This window comes from Tachysurus vachellii, chromosome 1, assembly GCF_030014155.1.
Source record: "Tachysurus vachellii isolate PV-2020 chromosome 1, HZAU_Pvac_v1, whole genome shotgun sequence".
NCBI lineage: Eukaryota > Metazoa > Chordata > Actinopteri > Siluriformes > Bagridae > Tachysurus > Tachysurus vachellii.
Genome location: NC_083460.1, coordinates 26,031,311 through 26,052,344, shown reverse-complemented (window position 1 = coordinate 26,052,344; position 21,034 = coordinate 26,031,311). Strand labels below are relative to the sequence as shown.

Here is a 21,034-nt window from a genome sequence, read left to right as displayed (position 1 = left end):
TAGCTGTCTTCAAAGCAGGTTTGGATAATTAGCAAGGACCACATTCATGCCATGAAAGAGATGAAATCATCTGTTTTCAGTGGAAAGTGTCAGAGCACTGCTGGGTTACCGTCAGTATGAAGCGGTTATGGAGGTCATGAAGAGGGTGTGCCAGTCCTACATGTTATGTTTATTTATGCAGTCAAAGGATTTGAATTCATTAGCCACTATGTGTTTTTAATGACTGCATTATAGTCCTGGTTTAATTCATATTTTATTTAAGTTTTTAAAAGAAAATTGATTGACATTTTGTTGTGAGCAGACACATCATTTCTCCCGTTGTGAAGAGCTCAGCCGACGTCTCTGGGCATGTTTGTACAAAAACACTTTAGATAGCAATGACATGTTAACCAGAAGTGAGGATTTGCAATTGAGAATACTTGCGCAGGCTGATTTACTAATGGAGTCAACAGAGGATGGTCATTCAAATGAGCAAAGCAGCATGATTTGTTCGTTTGCGCATTTGATTTAATGTATGTGTATTATGTCAGATTTACCTGAAAATGCAAAATACAGGGCAGGGTTAATGCAAATAGTTTCATTTTGCATATTTTACTTAGTTTGGAAGTCACTATTAAGTGCAAAAATTAATGCTGGAAGACATACAAACCTTCTCATTATTAGCAAATGGAGTATTCGATAAAATTTGCTCAAGCTGACGTTTTTTAGATGAATGTAAAGGTTTTCAATCATTTGCTTGATTCACCTAATGCAGGGGTCGGCAACCGTAAACACCCAAAGAGCCATTTGGACCCGTTTCCCACAGAAAAAAAAAACACAGGGAGCCACAAAACCCTTTTGACATCTAAAATGAAGATAACACTGCATATATCGTTTTTTACCATTATGGAAAGTATAGAAAAAATTAGTGTGTTGCATTTATGAAATCAATGACCTGCTACCGAGTAAACGAAATTTTATTTCTGCAAGCAAACAAAAATATTTTGAACAGTTTGAACTAACCTTAACAAAAAAGACGCTGGGTTGAAGGTTACTTTCAAATAAAATGGTCAATGTCTAATTGAGTCCTCTTCGTATTCATGACATCAACATTTTAACACTTAAGTAAATTTGGCCACATATTTACAGATTGGAGTTTCCCGAGTCAATAACTCCTGAGCTAAACGCTGTTACTACACAAATAACACCTCTTTTTTATAGTAGTAATGTAGAGACACAGCTACAACCCAATTTTTCCTCAAAATCAGCTTTCCTCCGCGGTGGACAAAATACACAAGTCTCTATGTGCAGACGACTGAGAGACAGATTCCAAGGGACCGTCTGCAAAGTGCAAAACCCGAAAAGCGAATACAAAAAAACAGTCAATAACCACTGTAATACACTGTACTGTGAAGTTATTGATTTTTTTATCATGAAAAATCATAAAAATTATACAAAAAGACATTTCTCCCAAATAAGTGTTGTAGTATAACTATCAGGACATCAGTGATGTGTGAGCAGGTGACAGTACAGTGTATTAAAGTGAAGTTATTGACTGTTTTTTTGTATTCGCTTTTCGGGGTTTGCACTTTGCAGACGGTCCCTTGGAATCTGTCTCAGGTGTTCGCACATGGAGACTTGTGTATTTTGTCCACCACGGAGGAAAGCTGATTTTGAGAAAAACAAAATATGACGCACGGTTTATTTTAAGGTTACAAGAGCATAATCTTAGAATTTCATTTTTTTTAAAACTAACTAACTAAAATAAAATAAATTTAAATTAAATATTTATTTTCCAAATCTACAGGGAGCCGCAGCAGTGGTATAAAAGAGCCACTTGGGGCTCCGGAGCCACGGGTTGCCGACCCCTGACCTAATGTAATAAACTCATCCACACCTCACTCCTTTACCTCATTTACATACTGTTTCGACTTCTGTGCACGTTTAGTAAATTAAAAATAAATTTCTCTTTATAAGTCATATACAGCACACTCGATATTGACGTCTACAATGCAGTGCCATGCATAAAATCATGCAGATTCCCGGTCAAGAGCTTCAGTTACTGCTCAACTCTCTGAATGTGGGAAAATGTGATCTAAGTGATTTTGACCGATTGATTTTGATGTCAGAAAATGCTGATCCACATCATTTGTTTCCATTCATCCCTAACCTTTTTTGTAAACTGATTAATTTCTGTACCAGCTTTGTGTTAAAGCAGTTGAATGTTACCGGAAACTGAAAAAGCATTTACCTCCAACACCAAGTGAGAATTAAACAAGTAAAGAAGGAACCATATGCTTCAGGTTGAACACAAACGTTAGCAGGGTTGTTTTTCTCATTGTCCTGTGGTACATTTGGCTAGAAATATGTTTTAACAAATAAGTAAAGGTATTTTATATGGAAGAATGTTTGATGTGGAATGCTGGGGGATTCCCTGCAAGCCGGTTCAGCAACAAACAAGTGAAGCAGTGGTTCAGCTTTCCTGAAAACCTACGCCACATTTATGTGGTTAAAGGACAAAACAAAGCAACATTTGACCAGAAACGACAAATTTACACAATACAGCTGTCTTTTATTCACTTATCGTGGGCCCTGGCATGAAATTGTTCTTCTAGCTACTAGAATACAAGGATATGCTGCAAATCTTAACTTGAAGCATAAAACACAATGTTTATTAGTACTGATGCTAAATATTTGACTTTCCTAACCTCTGTGCTGTGGTGTTTGTAGTTTGTGAACCTGATTAAATACCAGTCAGGGATGGAGAAGTTCTCTGATTGTGAAAACATGATCTAAATATGGTCATCATTTCTTTTTCTTTTTTTTTTTGAGAACACTGCTGGGAAACACAAAGTGCTTGTTTAAGCAGGAAACAGAGAATATGAACTGGAAGAGGAACAGACAGCGACTGAAAGCCAAATAAGCGTTCTGATTCTCAACCATCTATAACTTCAATAAATCATTGTCTTCTACACGTTTGGCAGAGTTTTGTAGTGAAAGTTTTTCTACAGCGCCATTCATCTAAAATGATAGGTGTGATATAAGACTAAAGAGCTACACAGATGTTTTATTGAAATAACATTCTATCTCAAAAACTATGGTGTCTTAAAAAAAAAAAGAAAATCCTAAATTTTTTTACATTTGAGTTTTTTAGAACTGTTTCTAAAAATGATTTTAACTTTAATAGTGATATGAAAATGATTATAATTTTAAGATATTTTTTGAATATTAGCACCAACAAAACAGTAGAATGAAATCTAACATTTAATCCAAAATCTATACTAAATTTACAATGAATAGGAGGATATTTATTTTAAATCAGTATATTATAATTAGCATATTACAAATTAATAATGAATAGAAGTGATCATTATTTTAACATCGGTAATATACTTTAATATATTTAATATATACATACAGTGACAAATTGCATAATATTTTATCAGAAAACTGACATAAATCCTACTACATGTTTAAATGTGCTTCACTGACTTTCATGCAAACACAAGTAGGCGTTTGAAAACACTGCTGTAATCTGAATATAAGATGTGCTCCATCCGTATATTCATATCTTGTTAATCGGTTTTACTGAACTTTCCTGACCATGGAAAATGGAGGGTGTTCATGGTGTTTTCTTTTGCGGAAGGAACAAAAAAGCTGCTCTAGTTTGAGTCAGAGCTGGCTTCAGTACAATGGGCAGGATGTGATGTTTTCACTTAGTAAAGACGCAGCTGTCAAAGCTCCTCAGCTTCGCTGCTAAAATGTTCTCCATGGCAAGTGTTCCTAGAGTTTACCTGCCATGACAATCCAAGCATGTGACTTTCCTGCTTTTCTGTTCCAGAGGCAGCTTCCAGCTTCCAGAGCGTACTCCAAATTCCTAATTATACATGTACATTGTGCATTATAAACGTAATTATAATTACTTTGCCTTATGAAAATTATTTTGACTTTGACTTGGATCACAATAAGCATCTTGAGTCAGAATGAGTATATCTTTTAAATGTTATGTCTAAATATAACCCTTTCATGCAACTGTCAACAACAACATCTATCCAATATAATACTCTCCAAATCACCTGAGAACACTTTAACATATAATTATATTTCAGAAGTAATTATCAGGACTTCTACACAAAATCCTAAATTAGGTAAAAAGCAGTCTTAATGTGAAATGATCGTTTATTTATTTATTTATTTCATCGTGGTTGAAAAATATTTTATACCAGAATGTTAACAAATGAATTAAACATGTTTATAAATGTTTTAGATGTGTAGTATTTCTATTTCTATTTTTAAAGAAACTATTATAATTAATCTATTTCAATTAAAATTGTAAATTTTAATTGAAAAAAAAATTAAAATTTACAAGGTTTAGATTTATAATTTTGGTTCCTAAAAAATATCTAAAGAATATTAATGTGTTTTAAATGTAAATTTTATGTATGAAGGGGTTAATCTCTGATCACTAAGTGTTTTGTGCTAATTTAATTTGATTTGACTATGTTATCTTTGTAGCAGATGCTTTATTCTGTGTACTTTAAATTATTGACTTATTTTTTTAATAATGGTTGTCTTTCTTTTAGGTTTCCTTCAGTGATTCATCAGTATTTTTTTCTGTTCCTTTTTTGACTCAAACAGTGTGTCTCTGAAGTGAATGATCAAATGGAGGCATGTAGAATACGTCAGTGTGAATTTAGCTCTCGGCTGATTGCAGCTATGAGATTAAAGCAATGTTTACTGTATGCACTTAGAAAGAAGCTTTTAAGTAAATACTGTACTGGTCATCATCTCTTCATCCCTGACAGTGAATAAACTCCCTTTTTTCATCTCAAGCTGTGACAGAACATTGTTGGTTGGAATCTGTTGAATGTCTGAATCTTTGAATGTTGTGATCAAATGAACAAACATATAAGCATTATTTTGAAGGGGTCTGACATTTTTAAAGGTTATGCCCTGTACTCTTTATCCTGTAGAGACAAACGAGTACATGATATGATGTAGGACTTTACTAGTTGTATGGTGCCCAGTGTCTGATTACAATCTGAATTGATTAGGCTTGTGTCTGTTTCACTCTGCCACTAGCTGCTCAAAATTGTTCATGATAAAATATATACGTATATGTTTTCCGAATGCTGATTTACTAAGCTATGGCCAATGGTAATTTTTGCTAAAATTTCACAGCAACATCCAGTGGATTTTCTGACCTTCAGCATTAGTAAACAGCAATTAGGTTTCACTAGCACTGATGTAATTCAGTAGAGTTTCTGTAGTATTAGTTGCTGAAGTTGTTCTCATGGTAACAAAATGATTCCATCACCAGGGACAGTTTTATCTAGAACTGAATTGATTTTTCTGTCCAAGACCCATCTCTTGTGTTTTTTATCTTGTCACAAGAACTGTCTTTCTTGTGTGAAATACAAAGAATATTACGATTTACTCACTCAAAATACTATCAGTAACTAACTGGGATAGAACCCCGTGGCAATTTAGAGTAGTCATTCTATCAACCAAGTCACATCAGGTCAAGAGCCTTTTATTGTCATTTCAACTATATATAGCTGACACAGTACACAAAACAACACAGCGCTATGGCTAAGTTAGCCTAGCCACATAAAGTGCATAGTGAATAACCCAGTGCAAGGACAGATAGATAAAATTGTATTTGTATTTCAGACTGTATGTACCATTATGCAAAAAAAGGATCTGTGAACATACCTACACATGAGATAGCAGAAGTATAAACATATCTGATTATGTGATAGCAACAGTTATTCGCAGCATTAAATTAAGCATTAAGCCCAACACAGACAGTATTCAATATGTTGTCAGCTTGAATAACTACTTGTAAAATTTTCTATGACCTGAATGGCTGAAGAAATTATCTTTAAACTGCAATAAAAGTCATGGCAACTGCCTTGATACATTGAAAGGTTTGTATACAGTGGCCTTAATCTGATGGTTTACTCTTTCTCTGGAACTCTCTCCCTCCATAGGACCTTGTGTGTATAGATGAGCTGTCCAACAACTCCCTCTTCTCTTCTTCTGACTCCCTGTCTGAGTACGTAGATGACAACTTGGCAACTGTGCCTACCATATGGGATGTCAATACACCAGCAGAGAATCAGGAGGTGAGACTCATTTAATTGCTCCCCCACCCACAGAAAGACATCTAACAAATCAACCGCAGGTTTCCTCTGAATTCCGATATTGTTTGTTACACTCCTACACTCAAACACTCTGTATATGCTCAGTGTAGCTGGTGTTTGAGAGATGTTGTGAAACCAGTCGACATGGCACATTTTCACACGTTTTCTTTTGCCATTAATTTACTTTCAGTCTTATGTTTTTGCTCTGTTTTTTTTTTTTTCTTTTTTCAGCTGAGTTCCAGCCGGTTTCAGGGTTTATGCCGTTTAGAGGATATCACTGCTATAATCAGCACACCATCTCAGGGGAGCATTCAGGTAGCATCTCACAACATTATATTAAAGAGTAAATGAAATCATCCTTGTCTGTATTAGAAATTAGTAGAATAAACCTCTGCTTGTGCATATTTTTATTTCTTACTTGAATTGACTGAACCATTAAAACACATCAAACAGTGTTTATAGCAAATTTATAGTGACTTCATGGTAATTAATTAGGTTTATAGTACATTTTAGAAATTGAGCATTATGTAAATCTTTTCAAGTGCTTTGATGGATTTTGCTTTCACTTTCATTTTTAGCTCGGTTGTTTGATAAGTGATTGTACCAGTTCTCTTTGAGTAATTGTGATTTGTCCATGTGTATCTGTGTTATAGAGTTTGCAGCCACAGCCAGAAGAGGAGGAGGAGATAGAGGAAGAGGAGACAGAAGAGCTAGGCCATGTAGACACCTATGCTGACTACAAACCTTCAAAATGTATGTCCAGACCTCTCATTTCTTATACCATCATGTCTGTCTGTCTTTTTTTTTTTAAAGTCATCTTGCTTTCTCCCATTATCTGTCCTTCCTCCAGCCACTATAGGAAACTCTCATCCTGACCGTGTAGTGGAGACCAGCACTCTTTCCAGTGTCCCTCCACCTGACATCAGCTATACTCTTTCCATTCCTGAGGCCATCATAGACAGTAGCATGCTGTCTGCCCTGCAGCTGGAGGCCATCATCTATGCCTGCCAAGTATGTGCAGTGACACACATGTGTCTACACTATTCCTATTAGACATACAGCACATAATCGAACACACACAAGCTGCACAACTTCAGCTGGCTATGCATGACATTAGCAGTGGTAAAATATCATGGTATAGCAGTAATTCTAACGCATCAACAACTTCTGATATTAGACGTTGCTTAGAAAAGGATAGATGGATGACATAAAGTTTTTTTGCAGGCTTTTTTAGCTTTGGCAGCAATCTTTGTAGTTTCCTGGATGTTATAAAAATAGTAGCCAGAACATTATTCAACAGATTATTTCAACAGTATTTATTTATAATTGAATTCATACGTTTGAATTCACTCTAAGCACTCTGACTTGTTTAAACTCCAGAATTATTTCCTCAGTAATGATTTCTGTCTTTGCATGTTAGCAACATGAGGTGATTCTACAGAACAAGCAGAGAGCAGGTTTTCTGTTAGGAGATGGAGCTGGAGTTGGAAAGGGCCGCACGGTGGCTGGGATCATCCTTGAGAACTACCTAAAGGGAAGGAGGAAAGCACTTTGGTAAGCAGTTGATCAACAGTTTTACATATAATACGGTCCTAAGGAACTCCTGCACCGTACAGTTTAGTGTCATCAAATTACTGTAAGTCTTTAACAGCAAACTGTGTTTTAATCTAAACTGTGTAACATGGGTTACTTTAATCAACACAGGGATTTATAATCACTGACCTATTTATTTTCACTGCTTCTTTTTAGCTAGCACTTTTCCCTTAGCACAGCTTCTATCTCTAATATATCCTCTGTCTCTTTCAGGTTCAGTGTATCCAATGACCTCAAATATGATTCTGAACGAGATCTTCAGGACATTGGTGCTCCCAATATTCTAGTACATGCATTGAATAAGGTAAAGGTCCACACACATTAAATATAGCTGACCTTTGAACTTTCATATTCTGGCTTTGCACATTGTAACTCATTAACAATATATTTCCACTTAAGACCTCATATATTTGTGTATCACTGTGTCCTGTCAGATAAAGTATGGAGACACAGCTACTTCAGAAGGGGTTCTGTTTGCTACTTACTCTGCTCTGATTGGAGAGAGCCAGGCAGGAGGCCAGCTTCGGACCAGACTCAAGCAGATTCTGGATTGGTGTGGACCTGAATTTGATGGAGTCGTATCCTTTACTGTTTGAGTTCTGACTAAATCTGACATTTAAACAATTATGACGATTTGAAAACTATATTACAGAGTAATACATCTCTAGTTGATTGCAATAAATTTCCTTAACTGCAACATAATTACAGATTGTGTTTGATGAGTGCCATAAAGCCAAGAATGCCACCTCCACCAAAATGGGCAAAGCTGTGCTGCAGCTGCAGAACAAGCTACCTCTGGCCAGGGTTGTGTATGCCAGTGCCACAGGTAAATATTTAAAGAGATGTCTTTACAGTGACATGGAAATGTTTGAAGTCTTTATGAAACAAAGGTCAACATGTTCTTCATTCCACAGGTGCCTCTGAGCCAAAGAACATGATCTACATGAGTCGTTTGGGCATCTGGGGAGAAGGAACACAATTTAGGATGTTTGATGATTTCCTCCATGCAATAGAGAAGAGGTTTGTAAAATGCACACAGTTTGCTAGATAGTTAGTGGATGTGGGAAAAGGTTTTCTCATTGGCTGTTTGCATTCTTTTGGTAGAGGTGTGGGTGCCATGGAAATTGTTGCCATGGACATGAAGGTGAGTGGGATGTACATTGCACGGCAACTAAGCTTCTCTGGGGTGTCCTTCCGCATTGAAGAAATCAGCTTGGATGATGACTTCATACTTGTTTACAACAAAGCTGCCAAACTGGTGAGGAATGCACAATAGCCGTTGTTGTTGTTTTAGAGTAAATGTTTTTCTTTTTTGCACACCAGGGATTCCCAATATTTCTCAAATATTAAAGTTTATTTCATTTATAAACAGTACACATAATATAGTGGAAAAAGTAGTTCTCAACTTTCTTGTACACTTTTCCATGATAGTGTTACAAACTTACAAAGCATAATAATGACTGTTACAAAGTGCTGACATGTTACCACTCCTTCAATTCATTTCACATAAACATCTCTTTAAAAAACAGTTTCACCACATAGAGAAAGTATAATATATTAGAACAAGAAAATTAATATACATCTACCAATCATGTTACAACCAGAACTACTGTCTGTGGTATACAAAAAAAACACATTTAAATGCTTTCTTTTTGTGGTACTATGAGAGATATTGGCTTATGAGAAACTGTAGTCATGCTGTGGAAATGAAACAGATCCTTTCTCTCTGTGGTCCTCAGTGGGCAGAAGCCTTGACTGTCTTCACTAAAGCTGCTGATCTTCTCGGTATGGTGTCCAGGAAGTCTCTGTGGGGTCAGTTCTGGTCTTCCCACCAGCGATTTTTCAAATACCTCTGTATTGCCTCCAAGGTGCGCTGTCTGGTCGAGCTGGCAAAGAAGGAGCTAGAAGCTGGCAAGGTGAGCTCCATCACACCATTGAAGCCATTAGGCATTAGTGTTCTTTTTTAAAGCATATGAACGACACTATCAAACTAAAATTCAGCTAATTTTCTTTTTCTCTTGCAGTGCGTTGTGATTGGACTACAATCGACGGGTGAAGCACGAACCCGAGAAGTTCTAGATGAAAACGAAGGGCACCTCGACAAATTTGTTTCTGCTGCAGAGTAAGTGTAGCATTTCTCAATTCATTTGGAGTTTCATGCTACACACTTCCTATAGACACAGTTCCTGTTATCTATTAATGACTTATACAGATTTACAGATGAAGGTGCTTGTATTTTAATTATATTGTATTTGCTATTGCTGTCATGCTGTATACTTCTGTCTGTAGCGTTAATATGAAGCACAGTGTGAATGCTTAGCGTGGATTCTTAGTAGCAGGATTTGTTTCTTTGTTCTTAGGGGTGTGTTCCAGTCCCTGGTACAGAAGCATTTCCCTTCAGAGAAACAGCGAAGAGAGAAAGGATCAGTCAGCAAGAGAAAACGTAGGTCTTTCTCTGTGTGGAACATCATATGTCCTTTGTATTTCTTATTTTCAAAAGATTTCAGATGACAACTATCTCATGCCTCAGCTCATCCTCCATCACATTTACCTGCCATATTATTTCTCTTTCTTGAAATGGTCTTAATTTGGTTCAAACTGGAAACAAATGTTGCGCTGTACCTGTGTGTGGTGTAGGTAAGCCCAAAGGCCGGCAGGCAAAGTGCCCCAAACAGGGTGTGGACACCAAAAGCCTCATTAACATCAGTGATGACAGCAGCACAGAGTCTGATGGAGTGGACAGTGACTCCAATTCGTCTCCAGATTCACTACAGGACAATAACGACGATGTCATCTTTATTACGCAAAGCAACTGTTATGCTGGTACAGTGCTTAGTCATTCTGGTTTATATCCAGTGGCGCATTCAATACTCCTATCTTTAGAATCAGTCATTTAGGTGTTACTGTATTCAGCTCTGCATATCATGTGAATTTCCATTCATTACAAAAACAGAAAGGTTCAAATTGATATAAAGCTTAAAAAATAAATTCAGCAGTTCACTAAAGTGTAATTTCTTTTTGAGAAATTAAATAATTGTTTAACTCCTCATTTTTCTTTTCCTGATCACTAGCTCGTTTGGAGGAGATGAAGCAAAGCCTTCTCAGTAAAATCGCTGAGCTTGGGAAAGAACTACCTCTGAACACTTTGGATGAGCTCATAGATAAATTTGGCGGTCCAGAGAAGGTTTCGGAGGTAAGGCAAAGGGGGAAAAACTATGTAGATTATTATATACTTTGCTTGATAAAATCACTGATCACTGTTATTTCTTCTTCTTATTGTGTGTGTGTGTGTATATATATATATATATATATTTGTTTGTTTGTTTGTTTATTCATTTATTTATTTATAAAATTGAATGAATCTCTTTTTCTCTTTATTTATGTGTATAGATGACAGGAAGAAAGGGCCGAGTGGTTCGGCGGCCGGATGGGAATGTGCACTATGAGTCTCGTGCTGAACACGGTCACACTATCGACCAAATCAACATCAAAGAAAAGGATCGCTTCATGAATGGAGGGAAGGTTAGAACTGTGCAGTGTGGTTTAAAAACTTGACTCTATAATTCATTTCAAAAGCAAAAGCCTTTTTGACTACATCATGGAAACATTGAGTAAATGAATCTTTTTTTTTTTCTCCTCCTCTCTCAGCTGGTGGCTATAATCTCTGAGGCAGCCAGTTCAGGAATCTCTTTACAGGCAGACAGGCGAGTGCAGAACCAACGCAGGCGAGTCCACATGACCCTGGAGTTGCCCTGGAGTGCCGACCGGGCCATTCAGCAGTTTGGTGAGTAAGGACCCCATTTCCACCTCCTAAATCTTGTTTTCTTATCACTAGTGGTCCTTATGTCTACTAAAAAAGTACCAGATCATTTTTTTCACTAAAGGAGCTAATGGAGTGAAAACAGTTGGATTTGACATTTGTCATGAGTCTGTGTTGCAGCATTCAAATGCTGAAAAAGCAAACTAATTTTCTTGACTTATGTTTGATCCAGTTCTTGTTTTCACATATGCAATGTAAATCAGCTGTATAAATATACTGTACATTTGTGTAAATAAATCTAAATGATAAATGAAGCAAAGAACTTGAGTAATGACTTGATAATAACTCCACCAAACTGGAGCTTTGTATCGAGTGTTCAGAGTTAGCTTCTCATAAAGCACAACATTGTTACCACAGACCCATAAACAACAAACCTTACTTTTTTTTGTTTATCACTCATATCCAGGTCGTACTCACCGCTCCAACCAAGTCACACCACCAGAGTATATCTTCCTCATCTCTGAACTGGCAGGCGAAAGACGATTTGCTTCTATTGTGGCTAAGAGGCTGGAGAGCCTGGTATGTTACAAATACACTCAAATGCCCATCTGAGCCACACAGCTTAAAGTCTAATTGCTTTCATTTTCTTTCACATCCTATCAAATGTAAAACAAAAACTACCATTTTACTGACATGGTTTATGTCCACTGGTCTCCTTAGAGATAGTTTCAGACTGTATCAGTACAAAATCATTTGGGCTGATCATATTATCCGAATATGGCGTTTTCTGTAATATATTATATTTTTATAATAATGTATTTCCATTGTGTATTATGTTTTTTCTTACTACGTAGAGGAAATAATCTCATTTCTTACTTCAAAGGGGTCTACCACTTGCAATTAGGTCATATTAGTCATTTTGGAAGTCAAAACTGATATAGGACGCGATGTTCAGGATTTGTGTCATCCTACTCACTTTCAGTCTAACTGAAAGTGAATCTGATGTAGTGTTATCTAGTACAGTTTTAGGCTAAACAAATCCATATAATCTCATTTTGTCCCCTTGTTAATATGTGCTGATTAGTGTTTCTCCCTTTGCTGCATTCAGACGTTTGATGCTGTTTAGACTTTTAAGTAGACTATTAAACTCGTTGTGGCAGCAGTATTCTAGCGCTAACCTCCAATGGAGCTAACAGCAGCTAACATGGTGAATATTATAATATCATTTAATTTGCCAGGAGCTTAGAAGTAGAGCATGTAAGCTAAATTTAACATCACATGCAGTGTTTTTAATTATCGAAGCTGTAATATCTGTATCCTCTCACAGGGTGCTCTGACACACGGTGACCGAAGAGCAACAGAGTCTAGAGACCTGAGCAAGTACAACTTTGAAAATAAAGTGAGTCGTCATCTTATCTTGAACATATTTGCAGATGTTAATCTAAACCAGTTCTCGATTATGCAATGAGTGTTTGTTTTCCTTTCCAGTATGGTAGCAGGGCTTTAGAGAAGATCACCAAAGCCATTCTAGGTCACCTTGAGAGTAAGGTGCCCCCTCCCAAGGGCTATCCAGGTGGTGACGCTATGTTCTTCAGAGGTAAAACTTTGGAATTTTTGTTGGCGTGTTAATGTATCTTATATATGTTGAAAAGCAAAATGTGGGTGAAGATTTCAGTCCTTTACTTATTATCCATGTATGGTATCAATTTGCACACATTTTTTGTACTCTTAGACATGAAGCAAGGTATGATGGATGTTGGCATTTTCTGTAAGGAGACTCGCTTTAATATCAGCCCTGAGAAAGGTGAGTTCCCCACCAATTATATTTAATATACATACACTCATATTTACATATATTTTATATTATTCTCTGGTTTTATCCTCTGTTTTTTGACAGACTGCACCATCACTAAGTTCCTCAATCGTATTTTGGGTCTGGAGGTGCTCAAGCAGAACTCACTCTTTCAGTACTTCAGTGACAATTTTGACTACCTGATTGAAAAGGACAAGAAGGAAGGCAAATATGATATGGGGATCTTGGGTACGTGTGCCTGTAACTTTGTACTGAACTTTGTTCCCTCTTTTAAAGAGCTGTCGGTTTGTAATGCCATGTGCGCTCTTCCTGTTTATTTACAGATCTGGCTCCTGGTAATGATGAGATCTCCAACGAGACTCAAGAGAAGTTTCGGACTCCAGGCAACCCACAGGAAGGCCAAGTCATTCTCCATAAGGTCAGACAGGATTAAACATTCAGTGTGCTCAAACGTAATGATAGACTCTGAAGTACACATCTTGTCATGTCAACAGAATCAGAACCACTAATGGTACTAATGGGCAGTTTTGCATTCGCATACACTGTTAAGCAGTCATTTTGTTATTTTTAACCTCTTCCTACTTGACGTCATGAGAAAATTAAGTACTTCAATTTTTTTTTCTTCTCCTTATTTTGATTCCTTTCCATAATAATCTACATGAATATTAACAAGCTTACCATTGGACAATTATTAAAAATTCGAGCCAAAAAAAAAAGTTATTTCACATTTTGTTTGCTTTATTATTTAAGTTGCTTTAAGCATTCCCTGCTGGTTTTGTCATTTTATTAATATTAATGACATTATGGTATTGGAAATCAAAGCTCTTATAGTAGTAAAAGTTGTTGTTACTTTTAGCAACACTGAACTACAACATTTAGTTGTAGGTCATTTATTATTTCCTTATAACTTATATAACTGGTTGCTTGAAGGTGCACGGTGGCTTAGTGGAGGCTCACACCTCCAGGGTTGGGGGTTCGATTCCCGCCTCTGCCTTGTGTGTGTGGAGTTTACATGTTCTCCCCGTGCCTCGGGGGTTTCCTCCCCCGGTCCAAAGACATGCATGGTAGGTTGATTGGCATCTCTGGAAAATTGTCCGTGGTGTGTGAGTGCGTGAGTGAATGAGAGTGTGTGTGTGCCCTGCGATGGGTTGGCACTCCGTCCAGGGTGTATCTTTCCTTGATGCCCAATGACACCTGAGATCACAGAAAACGCATGAAGTGACCAGGTGTAAAAAGCCCCTTTGGAAGAAATTCACTATTCGTGCCGGTAAATAAATATGATGAAATTTATGTGATTTTTTTAAATGTGTTGTAAAAGTGGCTGTAAAAGAGCTGCTTTGTATGTGTACATGCAAATGTGAACATCTACATTTCACAGCATATATCGCATGTGCTCCAACATTTAGCCGAGAATGGGTCAGATGTTTCAGTTGTTATACACCAAGAACAAACTCGACGTTGTTTAACGAGTTTAACATTTTACAAAATGTCCTTATTCCTCTACTAACAGACAGATTATATTAAGAGCAAGTGCAGCACCGAACAGTTCACAGATCAACTGCTGCACCCAAAGCTACTTTCCATTTGTGGTTTTGCCTCAGTATAAGGCAGCTTTGTAAAGTTGCCCCAGTGTTTTCTGCCAGTCTGCTCTAATTATATCAACTCATGTAGATGCATTGTTGTGCCTTGCAGATCAGTGTGGACAGAGGCATGCCTTGGGAAGAGGCTCTGAAAAAGTCTCACACATTCAGCAACCCAGAAGAAGGCTTCTACATGTCCCACAAGGTGAGTCTTTGGAGCAGAATCCACACACTGTCTCGTATTCCCACATCCCCATTAAGCTTCCTTTATGATCAGTACTATCAAACTAAGAAAAAGAAGGGCGCACTCTGCACAAATGCTTGGACAACAAACAAAATAAATCACGTCAGTGCACAGGGTTCACTTTACATCAAAGACTTGGTAGCAGACTGTGAGCTTTGCTGTTTGTTGCTCCTGCAGTTGAGAGGGAGTCACCCATGTGTGCTGCTAGCCGAGCTGGGCAGAGGTCACAACCTGACTGTTTACAAGCCCAATGTGGGCAAACAGAAGAAACCAGAGAATCTGGAGAACATCCAAAAGAAGTACCGCAAGGTCTGCTTTATTTTTCTGTCCCTGTTCTTTTTTTTTACTGTGGCCTGATCTGTTCTGTTTGAATTACTTTGACATGGCTAGGTAAAATGAAAATGTCATTAGTCAAATCAGTCATGTTCATTTTTCATTTTGAACATGACTGATATCATGAACTTGTGTAAATAGAAACATATCACATATCTGTGATTTATACAGAGATCAATTATTCTGTGTATAGTATAACACCAGTGATTGTTATACTAAGTAGTGTCATGTGACATTGTTTGAGTTCCTAACATTGCTGTTTCTGAAAATCAACCTGCAGGTGACTCCAGAGGAGGCAAAGGAAAGCTGGGAGAATCAGTTCACTTTCTCCTATAGGAAATGTAGCCATGCCAACTGGTGAGTGTGGATCTTTTTATTTCTCCTGCCATAATCATTCTAATCATGACACTATTATTTCTTTTCTTCTCACTCTCATGTCAGATGTAGTGAATATGAAGCGTGTGTGTGTGTGTGTGTGTTCAATGAAGGACCGGGAGGTGCAAAAAGGTTGAGGAGGGTCAGGAGTGTGTACAGGGTAAGCGTTTGCGGCAGTATCACGTCCTTTGTGGCGCACTTCTGTGTGTGTGGAAGCGTGTAGCTGACGTGGTGGCAGACGTCACCAGCTCCAGCATCCTGCAAATTGTCCGTCTCAAAACCAAGGAGCACAAACAAGTGGGTGAGTGTCTGCTAGATAAGTGGAGCTGGAAAATCCACAGCTAGGTTAAGAGTGTAGGAGGAATGGTGTTACCATTTTGCATGTAAATCAGAGTAAGAATAACTTGTGAGTAGGAATTTGCAATGACACAAATTGAGGAATATCTCTTCAGTCCTCAAGCAACGATATATTAATGTATAACAACTAATTTAGAGGTAGTTATTATTAAGCCAGAATATTTGTTGACGTTCTTCTCAACAGCCAATGTTAACTAAATATATATAAAAAATAAAAGTCTAGAGTTTAATCATGTTGTCTTTCAATTCAGAAAGCTTTTCCTGAACAGTGTGTTTGGAGGTATAGATTTTAGGGGAACACTGATATCAAATTTATTTGATGTTGGTCAACATGTGTTTTTATGTTTGCTTCTTTAGAAAATTTGAATTGAATTTTGATCGTGTTTATTTTCTCTTCTGAACAGGCATAAAGATCCCAGAGAACTGTGTGGCTCAAGTGCGAGATGAGCTTGACCGTATGGACAAGGAGGTGGAAAAGAAGCATACAGAGAAAAAGCTACAGGCTCAGGAGCAGCTCCTGGCCGAACAGCGGCGGAGGATGTTAGAAGAACGGCACCGGGATATGCTCTACTCCCATCCACCCCAGCTCTCCAGCATGACCCTTTTCAATGACCCCTTATACGCTTCTTTTGCATCCCTGAACTCCACAGAGGGTATCCTGGACCTGACAGTGGGTGGCCCTTCTCGCCTGTCCCCGCACAGCACAGGAACAGGCGTTCTATCTGATTTCAGCATAGAGGCTTTCTCACAGGTGGAGCAACAGCAGCACCAGCAGCAGCAGGGTCAGTCGGCTCTGAGAGACTCTGTGCAGCAGGAGTTGTTCAACTATGTCACTCATCATGAACCATCACACCACTCTGCTCTTCCCTCTTCTTCACCAGACTCTTTACACACTGCCATACCTGCTGCAGCAAGCCTTTTCTCCACTTCTGCCATCCACCCTTCTTCCTCCTCGTCATCCCTTTTTTCTCCTTCACTTACACCATCATCCTCCAGCTCTTCACTGTCACTCTTTTCTTCTCTCTCTCCATCAGACCAGCACCCGTTTGCTAACTGTAATGATGACACCGTCATCAACGCCAAAGAGGTGCTTAGCAATATGCTGAGGAGTTCAGACTCCCGCACGTCTGTCATTCACTTCAGAGTTCCAGAGTCAGAGCACATGTCCTAAACACAGCCTAGTGTTTGAAACTCGTTGCAGTGACACACCAAGCTGACAGTCAAATTAGAACCAACAAAAAAGAAAGACATGCATTCATTTTCATTTTTACTGTCCATACCCGGAGGTGGCTAACGTCCTACTGTATTAGATGTCAAAACAGTATACCATCTACCACCTATCACAAAGGGGCCAACATGTCCAATATAGCCATAGCATTTATGATTTTGACACTAAAGACACCATCTGAAACCACTGAGTTTGTTTTTCAGATAAAGTAAAATTTGGTTTCAGCTGTCAGAAAAAATTCACTGAAGAGGAAAGAACAAACTTGCTTCTTCTAGTAGTTACTTGAAATTCACAGCATGTTGACATTTAAAAGACTCTCCCCTGCGAGCTAATAGAAAGCTAACTGCTTTGCTCATTTCGTGTTGAAATAATAGCTGTCACACCCCAGTGTACACTATGGATTTTGTGGTCGTTTTTGTCACTTTAGTATGACACAGATAGGACTTTCTTGTTGGCACCTCAGATATTGCTCGTAGTGCTATAGAATTTTGATCTCTGTTTACACCCAGCCACACAAAGCAACCCTTGCTGCTGTTTTCTCACCACTTTTAACCTGTTTAATCTCTTTGCTCTGACTCTGATTTTGTTGCAAGAAATTTTTTATGAAGTTGCAAGATGAGCAGAACATGAGGTACAGTGTTTGTATGACTAAGAAAGTGAGCTCGCTTTGCTTGCTTTTACTTTCCTTTCTCCTGAACTCTATATTTCTGCCATCTAATAGCAGTTCAGCACTTCAGGACAGATTGGCATTTCACAGAAATGTCACACAAAATCCAGTCACTCAACTGTCTGCTTGGTCTGTCACTAAATCACTTTATTGTATGTTACAGACATTCACTGGACTCAGTCACACTAGCTAGATCTCCAGTGTTCATTAGATGGAGTCCTTCACCCTGACATCTTCCCACTTTTACTCAACTTAGATGTTTAAATGTTTTGTGTTTATTTAAACCGATCAAAAATATTAAGAAAAAAAGGGAAAAAAAGAAAAGAAAAAAAAATGACCAGAGGTTACAAATGCAACACCGAAACAAAAAAGTTGAAACCAGTCTAACATAAATTATCGGTTATTTGAGTCACACTGCCCTCTACTGGCATGTCTCTGTCACACGTCATCTTTTTGTTTGGTGAAAATTCTGTCATGCTGAAACCAAAACTGGAAAAGAACCGCACCCTCACGACTCTATATGTTTCACAGCTTTCTGACACAATCTGCTCTTGCTATTACAGAGAGCAAAACAACAGACTACTGTTTAGCACAGTGCCTTCGGAACATAGTAGGGAATGTAGTCTTGTAAACAGACAACTGTACAGTATATATTTGTATACAATGCATTGACATTTTATTTATTGTTCTTATTTATCTGACCTCATTACTGGACTGGTGAGCGCATAGGACAAACCCTACCGGTCCACCTGAATGTCCTTCTGTCTTCTTTACACATCAGAGTAATTAGTGCATTGGCGCTTGTGCTGTTAACAAGATAACACAGTAGTGATTCAGGGCTGATACCAAAATTTTCAGCTTCAGCGTTTAATCTAAAATAATGTGATTCCTGTTCTTAATTGTTTGCTCTCAGGTAACGCAAAGAATCTGTTCAACCCCACTCAGTATGACACCTACAGATGGATGTAGACCTGCCAGGGCAGTTACAACGCAAAGTATACAAAGATGCTTCAGCGGTTCAGAGCAACAAAACTGACCAACAAGACTTGACCAAAAAGATGAACAGGGATGCAGTACAGAGATGTAGTAATTATTATATAATCTGGGTGATGGGATGATGCAGTAGCTTTCAGTAGCTTTTCTTTTATAGTGATTTAGTTTTGTTTATAGCTTCTGTTCCTGACATATGCTTATACAGCTTGTACCAGGGAAGACAATGAAAGAGATGAGATTAATTATTTAAAAACCTAAACAAGACAGAAAAGGTGGGTGATGTGGCAAAAATATCACAATTCTTAATATTAGTTATACACAATACACTATATTTGCCTTTGCCTGCGCAAAACAGCCAGAGCTCTGTGTGGAGTTTCTACAAATGTTCTTCCTGTATCAACTGTTTTCCAGGTCCCTCTGTGTGTGTGTGTGTGTGTGTGTGTGTGTGTGTGTGTGTGTGTGTGAATGGCCATGTGACGGGACTTCAGAATGTATTCCCACCTCACTAACAGAGTTCAAGGGATAAAGCCATTAATGAAGAAGAATTCATTTAATTTAAATACACAAAGAACTATTATATAACACTGTAAAAGGTAAAGTAATAATAATACACTCTGCTATTTGTTTCAGCAAAGAAATAAGCAAAGACGTTGCTGTTATAAAAGCACCAACAAAACTTGGAATATCTCAAACCTTTAAAAAAAATTAAAGAATTGTGACTCGATTTATCATGAAAGTGAGATTTTCTAGTCATATCACCCAGCCCTAAGTCATTTGCACCATACTATTGCACTGTTCTGGATTTCTGCACGAGATTAATATAATGTTGATAACTTTATTGTTATTAATAATTGGTAATAATAGTGGTAATAGTAGTAGTAATATATTGTTGGGATTTTTTTGACCCAAGTACATTAAAACTTGAAGCCCTAATCAGAAATCAGGGACACAGCATTAGCAATGGCACAGGAATAGCTCTGACAGGACGGGTGTATCTTGGTGTTCCAGTAACACACCGTTGTGATTAAGTAAATGTGCTGTGTGTGTGTTGATCCTTCAGTGATTCCTGAATGAGGCTTTTTAAAATCTTATCATTATAGTAAATTACATTATATAGCATCTGACCAGATAATTTATCTCAGGAAGAAATGTTAGTGTTGTTGCTTGATGTTTTTTTTTTCACTCTGGTTGAGATGAACACACGCCCAGTTTCCATGTTTTATCAGTTTATTACACTCCGGCCACTTTCCCAGTCTTTGCATGCAAAAAAGGCAGATTTCATGTAGTGTGTATGCCAAAATATCTAATGGCTCAGATCAGATATTATATATTAAAAACAGACATTGTTTCTGCTGAGAAATTATGTTCAGTCTTGGGACCATCTTGTGTATTTGCTTCTAAACATTTTCCCCCATGCTGGAGAAAGTATTGTTTTCTTTATCAGACATACTATAACCCAGTATTCATGCATATTTGTGAAAATACTAAGACAAAATGGATTTATGGTTCCTGCCCCATGGCCTTTTATTTAGTCTTTGTTTTGCAGCAGATTAAGAATATTAAAACCCCAATCAGATTAACACCTGAATAAATATCCTTAAATTATGTAGTAAATCACCTTCAAAGACTGAAAGGTGCTGACCTCAAAGGAACATACACATTGTACACTAATAAGGTTGAATTATTGATATTATTTTGAAAGAATACCTTTGAAACTGCTGTCACAGTTCCCTTGATTTCTGATTGGGGTTTTAACATGAGATAAAGTGCATGCTCAACCTGTTATACACACACATACACACACACAGTCATCTTGCACTGTGCGGTAGTCATTTGTTCTTTGTAAAAATTTGCACTAAAATAATTTTTGTCTAAACCTTTTTTTTTTTCAAAGTTGTCTTTTGAATCACTTAATTTATTAACACAAAGAGAAAGCTGTGCTACTGAAATTATATATGTAGGGTGT

At 37.6% G+C, this 21,034-nt stretch overlaps 1 protein-coding gene across 4 annotated transcripts in view; it reads left to right on the top strand.

The window, feature by feature from the left end:
- Window positions 1-21,034, top strand: part of sbno2b (strawberry notch homolog 2b) — a 50,614-nt gene that overhangs the window by 29,429 nt on the left and 151 nt on the right. For 3 of the 4 annotated variants that reach the window (XM_060880033.1, XM_060880042.1, XM_060880048.1), the window contains 28 exons: window positions 5,973-6,107; window positions 6,357-6,440; window positions 6,779-6,878; window positions 6,976-7,136; window positions 7,546-7,679; window positions 7,932-8,022; window positions 8,153-8,296; window positions 8,427-8,544; window positions 8,633-8,738; window positions 8,823-8,976; window positions 9,458-9,634; window positions 9,743-9,840; window positions 10,079-10,161; window positions 10,356-10,541; window positions 10,790-10,911; window positions 11,109-11,240; window positions 11,367-11,502; window positions 11,945-12,057; window positions 12,806-12,877; window positions 12,967-13,075; window positions 13,211-13,282; window positions 13,376-13,519; window positions 13,615-13,709; window positions 14,984-15,076; window positions 15,293-15,424; window positions 15,729-15,805; window positions 15,937-16,124; window positions 16,585-21,034. The exon at window positions 16,585-21,034 is cut by the window's right edge and continues 151 nt beyond it. In XM_060880033.1, the coding sequence (XP_060736016.1) occupies window positions 5,973-6,107; window positions 6,357-6,440; window positions 6,779-6,878; window positions 6,976-7,136; window positions 7,546-7,679; window positions 7,932-8,022; window positions 8,153-8,296; window positions 8,427-8,544; window positions 8,633-8,738; window positions 8,823-8,976; window positions 9,458-9,634; window positions 9,743-9,840; window positions 10,079-10,161; window positions 10,356-10,541; window positions 10,790-10,911; window positions 11,109-11,240; window positions 11,367-11,502; window positions 11,945-12,057; window positions 12,806-12,877; window positions 12,967-13,075; window positions 13,211-13,282; window positions 13,376-13,519; window positions 13,615-13,709; window positions 14,984-15,076; window positions 15,293-15,424; window positions 15,729-15,805; window positions 15,937-16,124; window positions 16,585-17,351 (4,023 nt within the window). In that variant the 3' untranslated portion in view covers window positions 17,352-21,034. The remainder of the gene's footprint in view (window positions 1-5,972; window positions 6,108-6,356; window positions 6,441-6,778; window positions 6,879-6,975; window positions 7,137-7,545; window positions 7,680-7,931; window positions 8,023-8,152; window positions 8,297-8,426; window positions 8,545-8,632; window positions 8,739-8,822; window positions 8,977-9,457; window positions 9,635-9,742; window positions 9,841-10,078; window positions 10,162-10,355; window positions 10,542-10,789; window positions 10,912-11,108; window positions 11,241-11,366; window positions 11,503-11,944; window positions 12,058-12,805; window positions 12,878-12,966; window positions 13,076-13,210; window positions 13,283-13,375; window positions 13,520-13,614; window positions 13,710-14,983; window positions 15,077-15,292; window positions 15,425-15,728; window positions 15,806-15,936; window positions 16,125-16,584) is intronic. The other variant, XM_060880056.1, reaches the window with a different exon arrangement.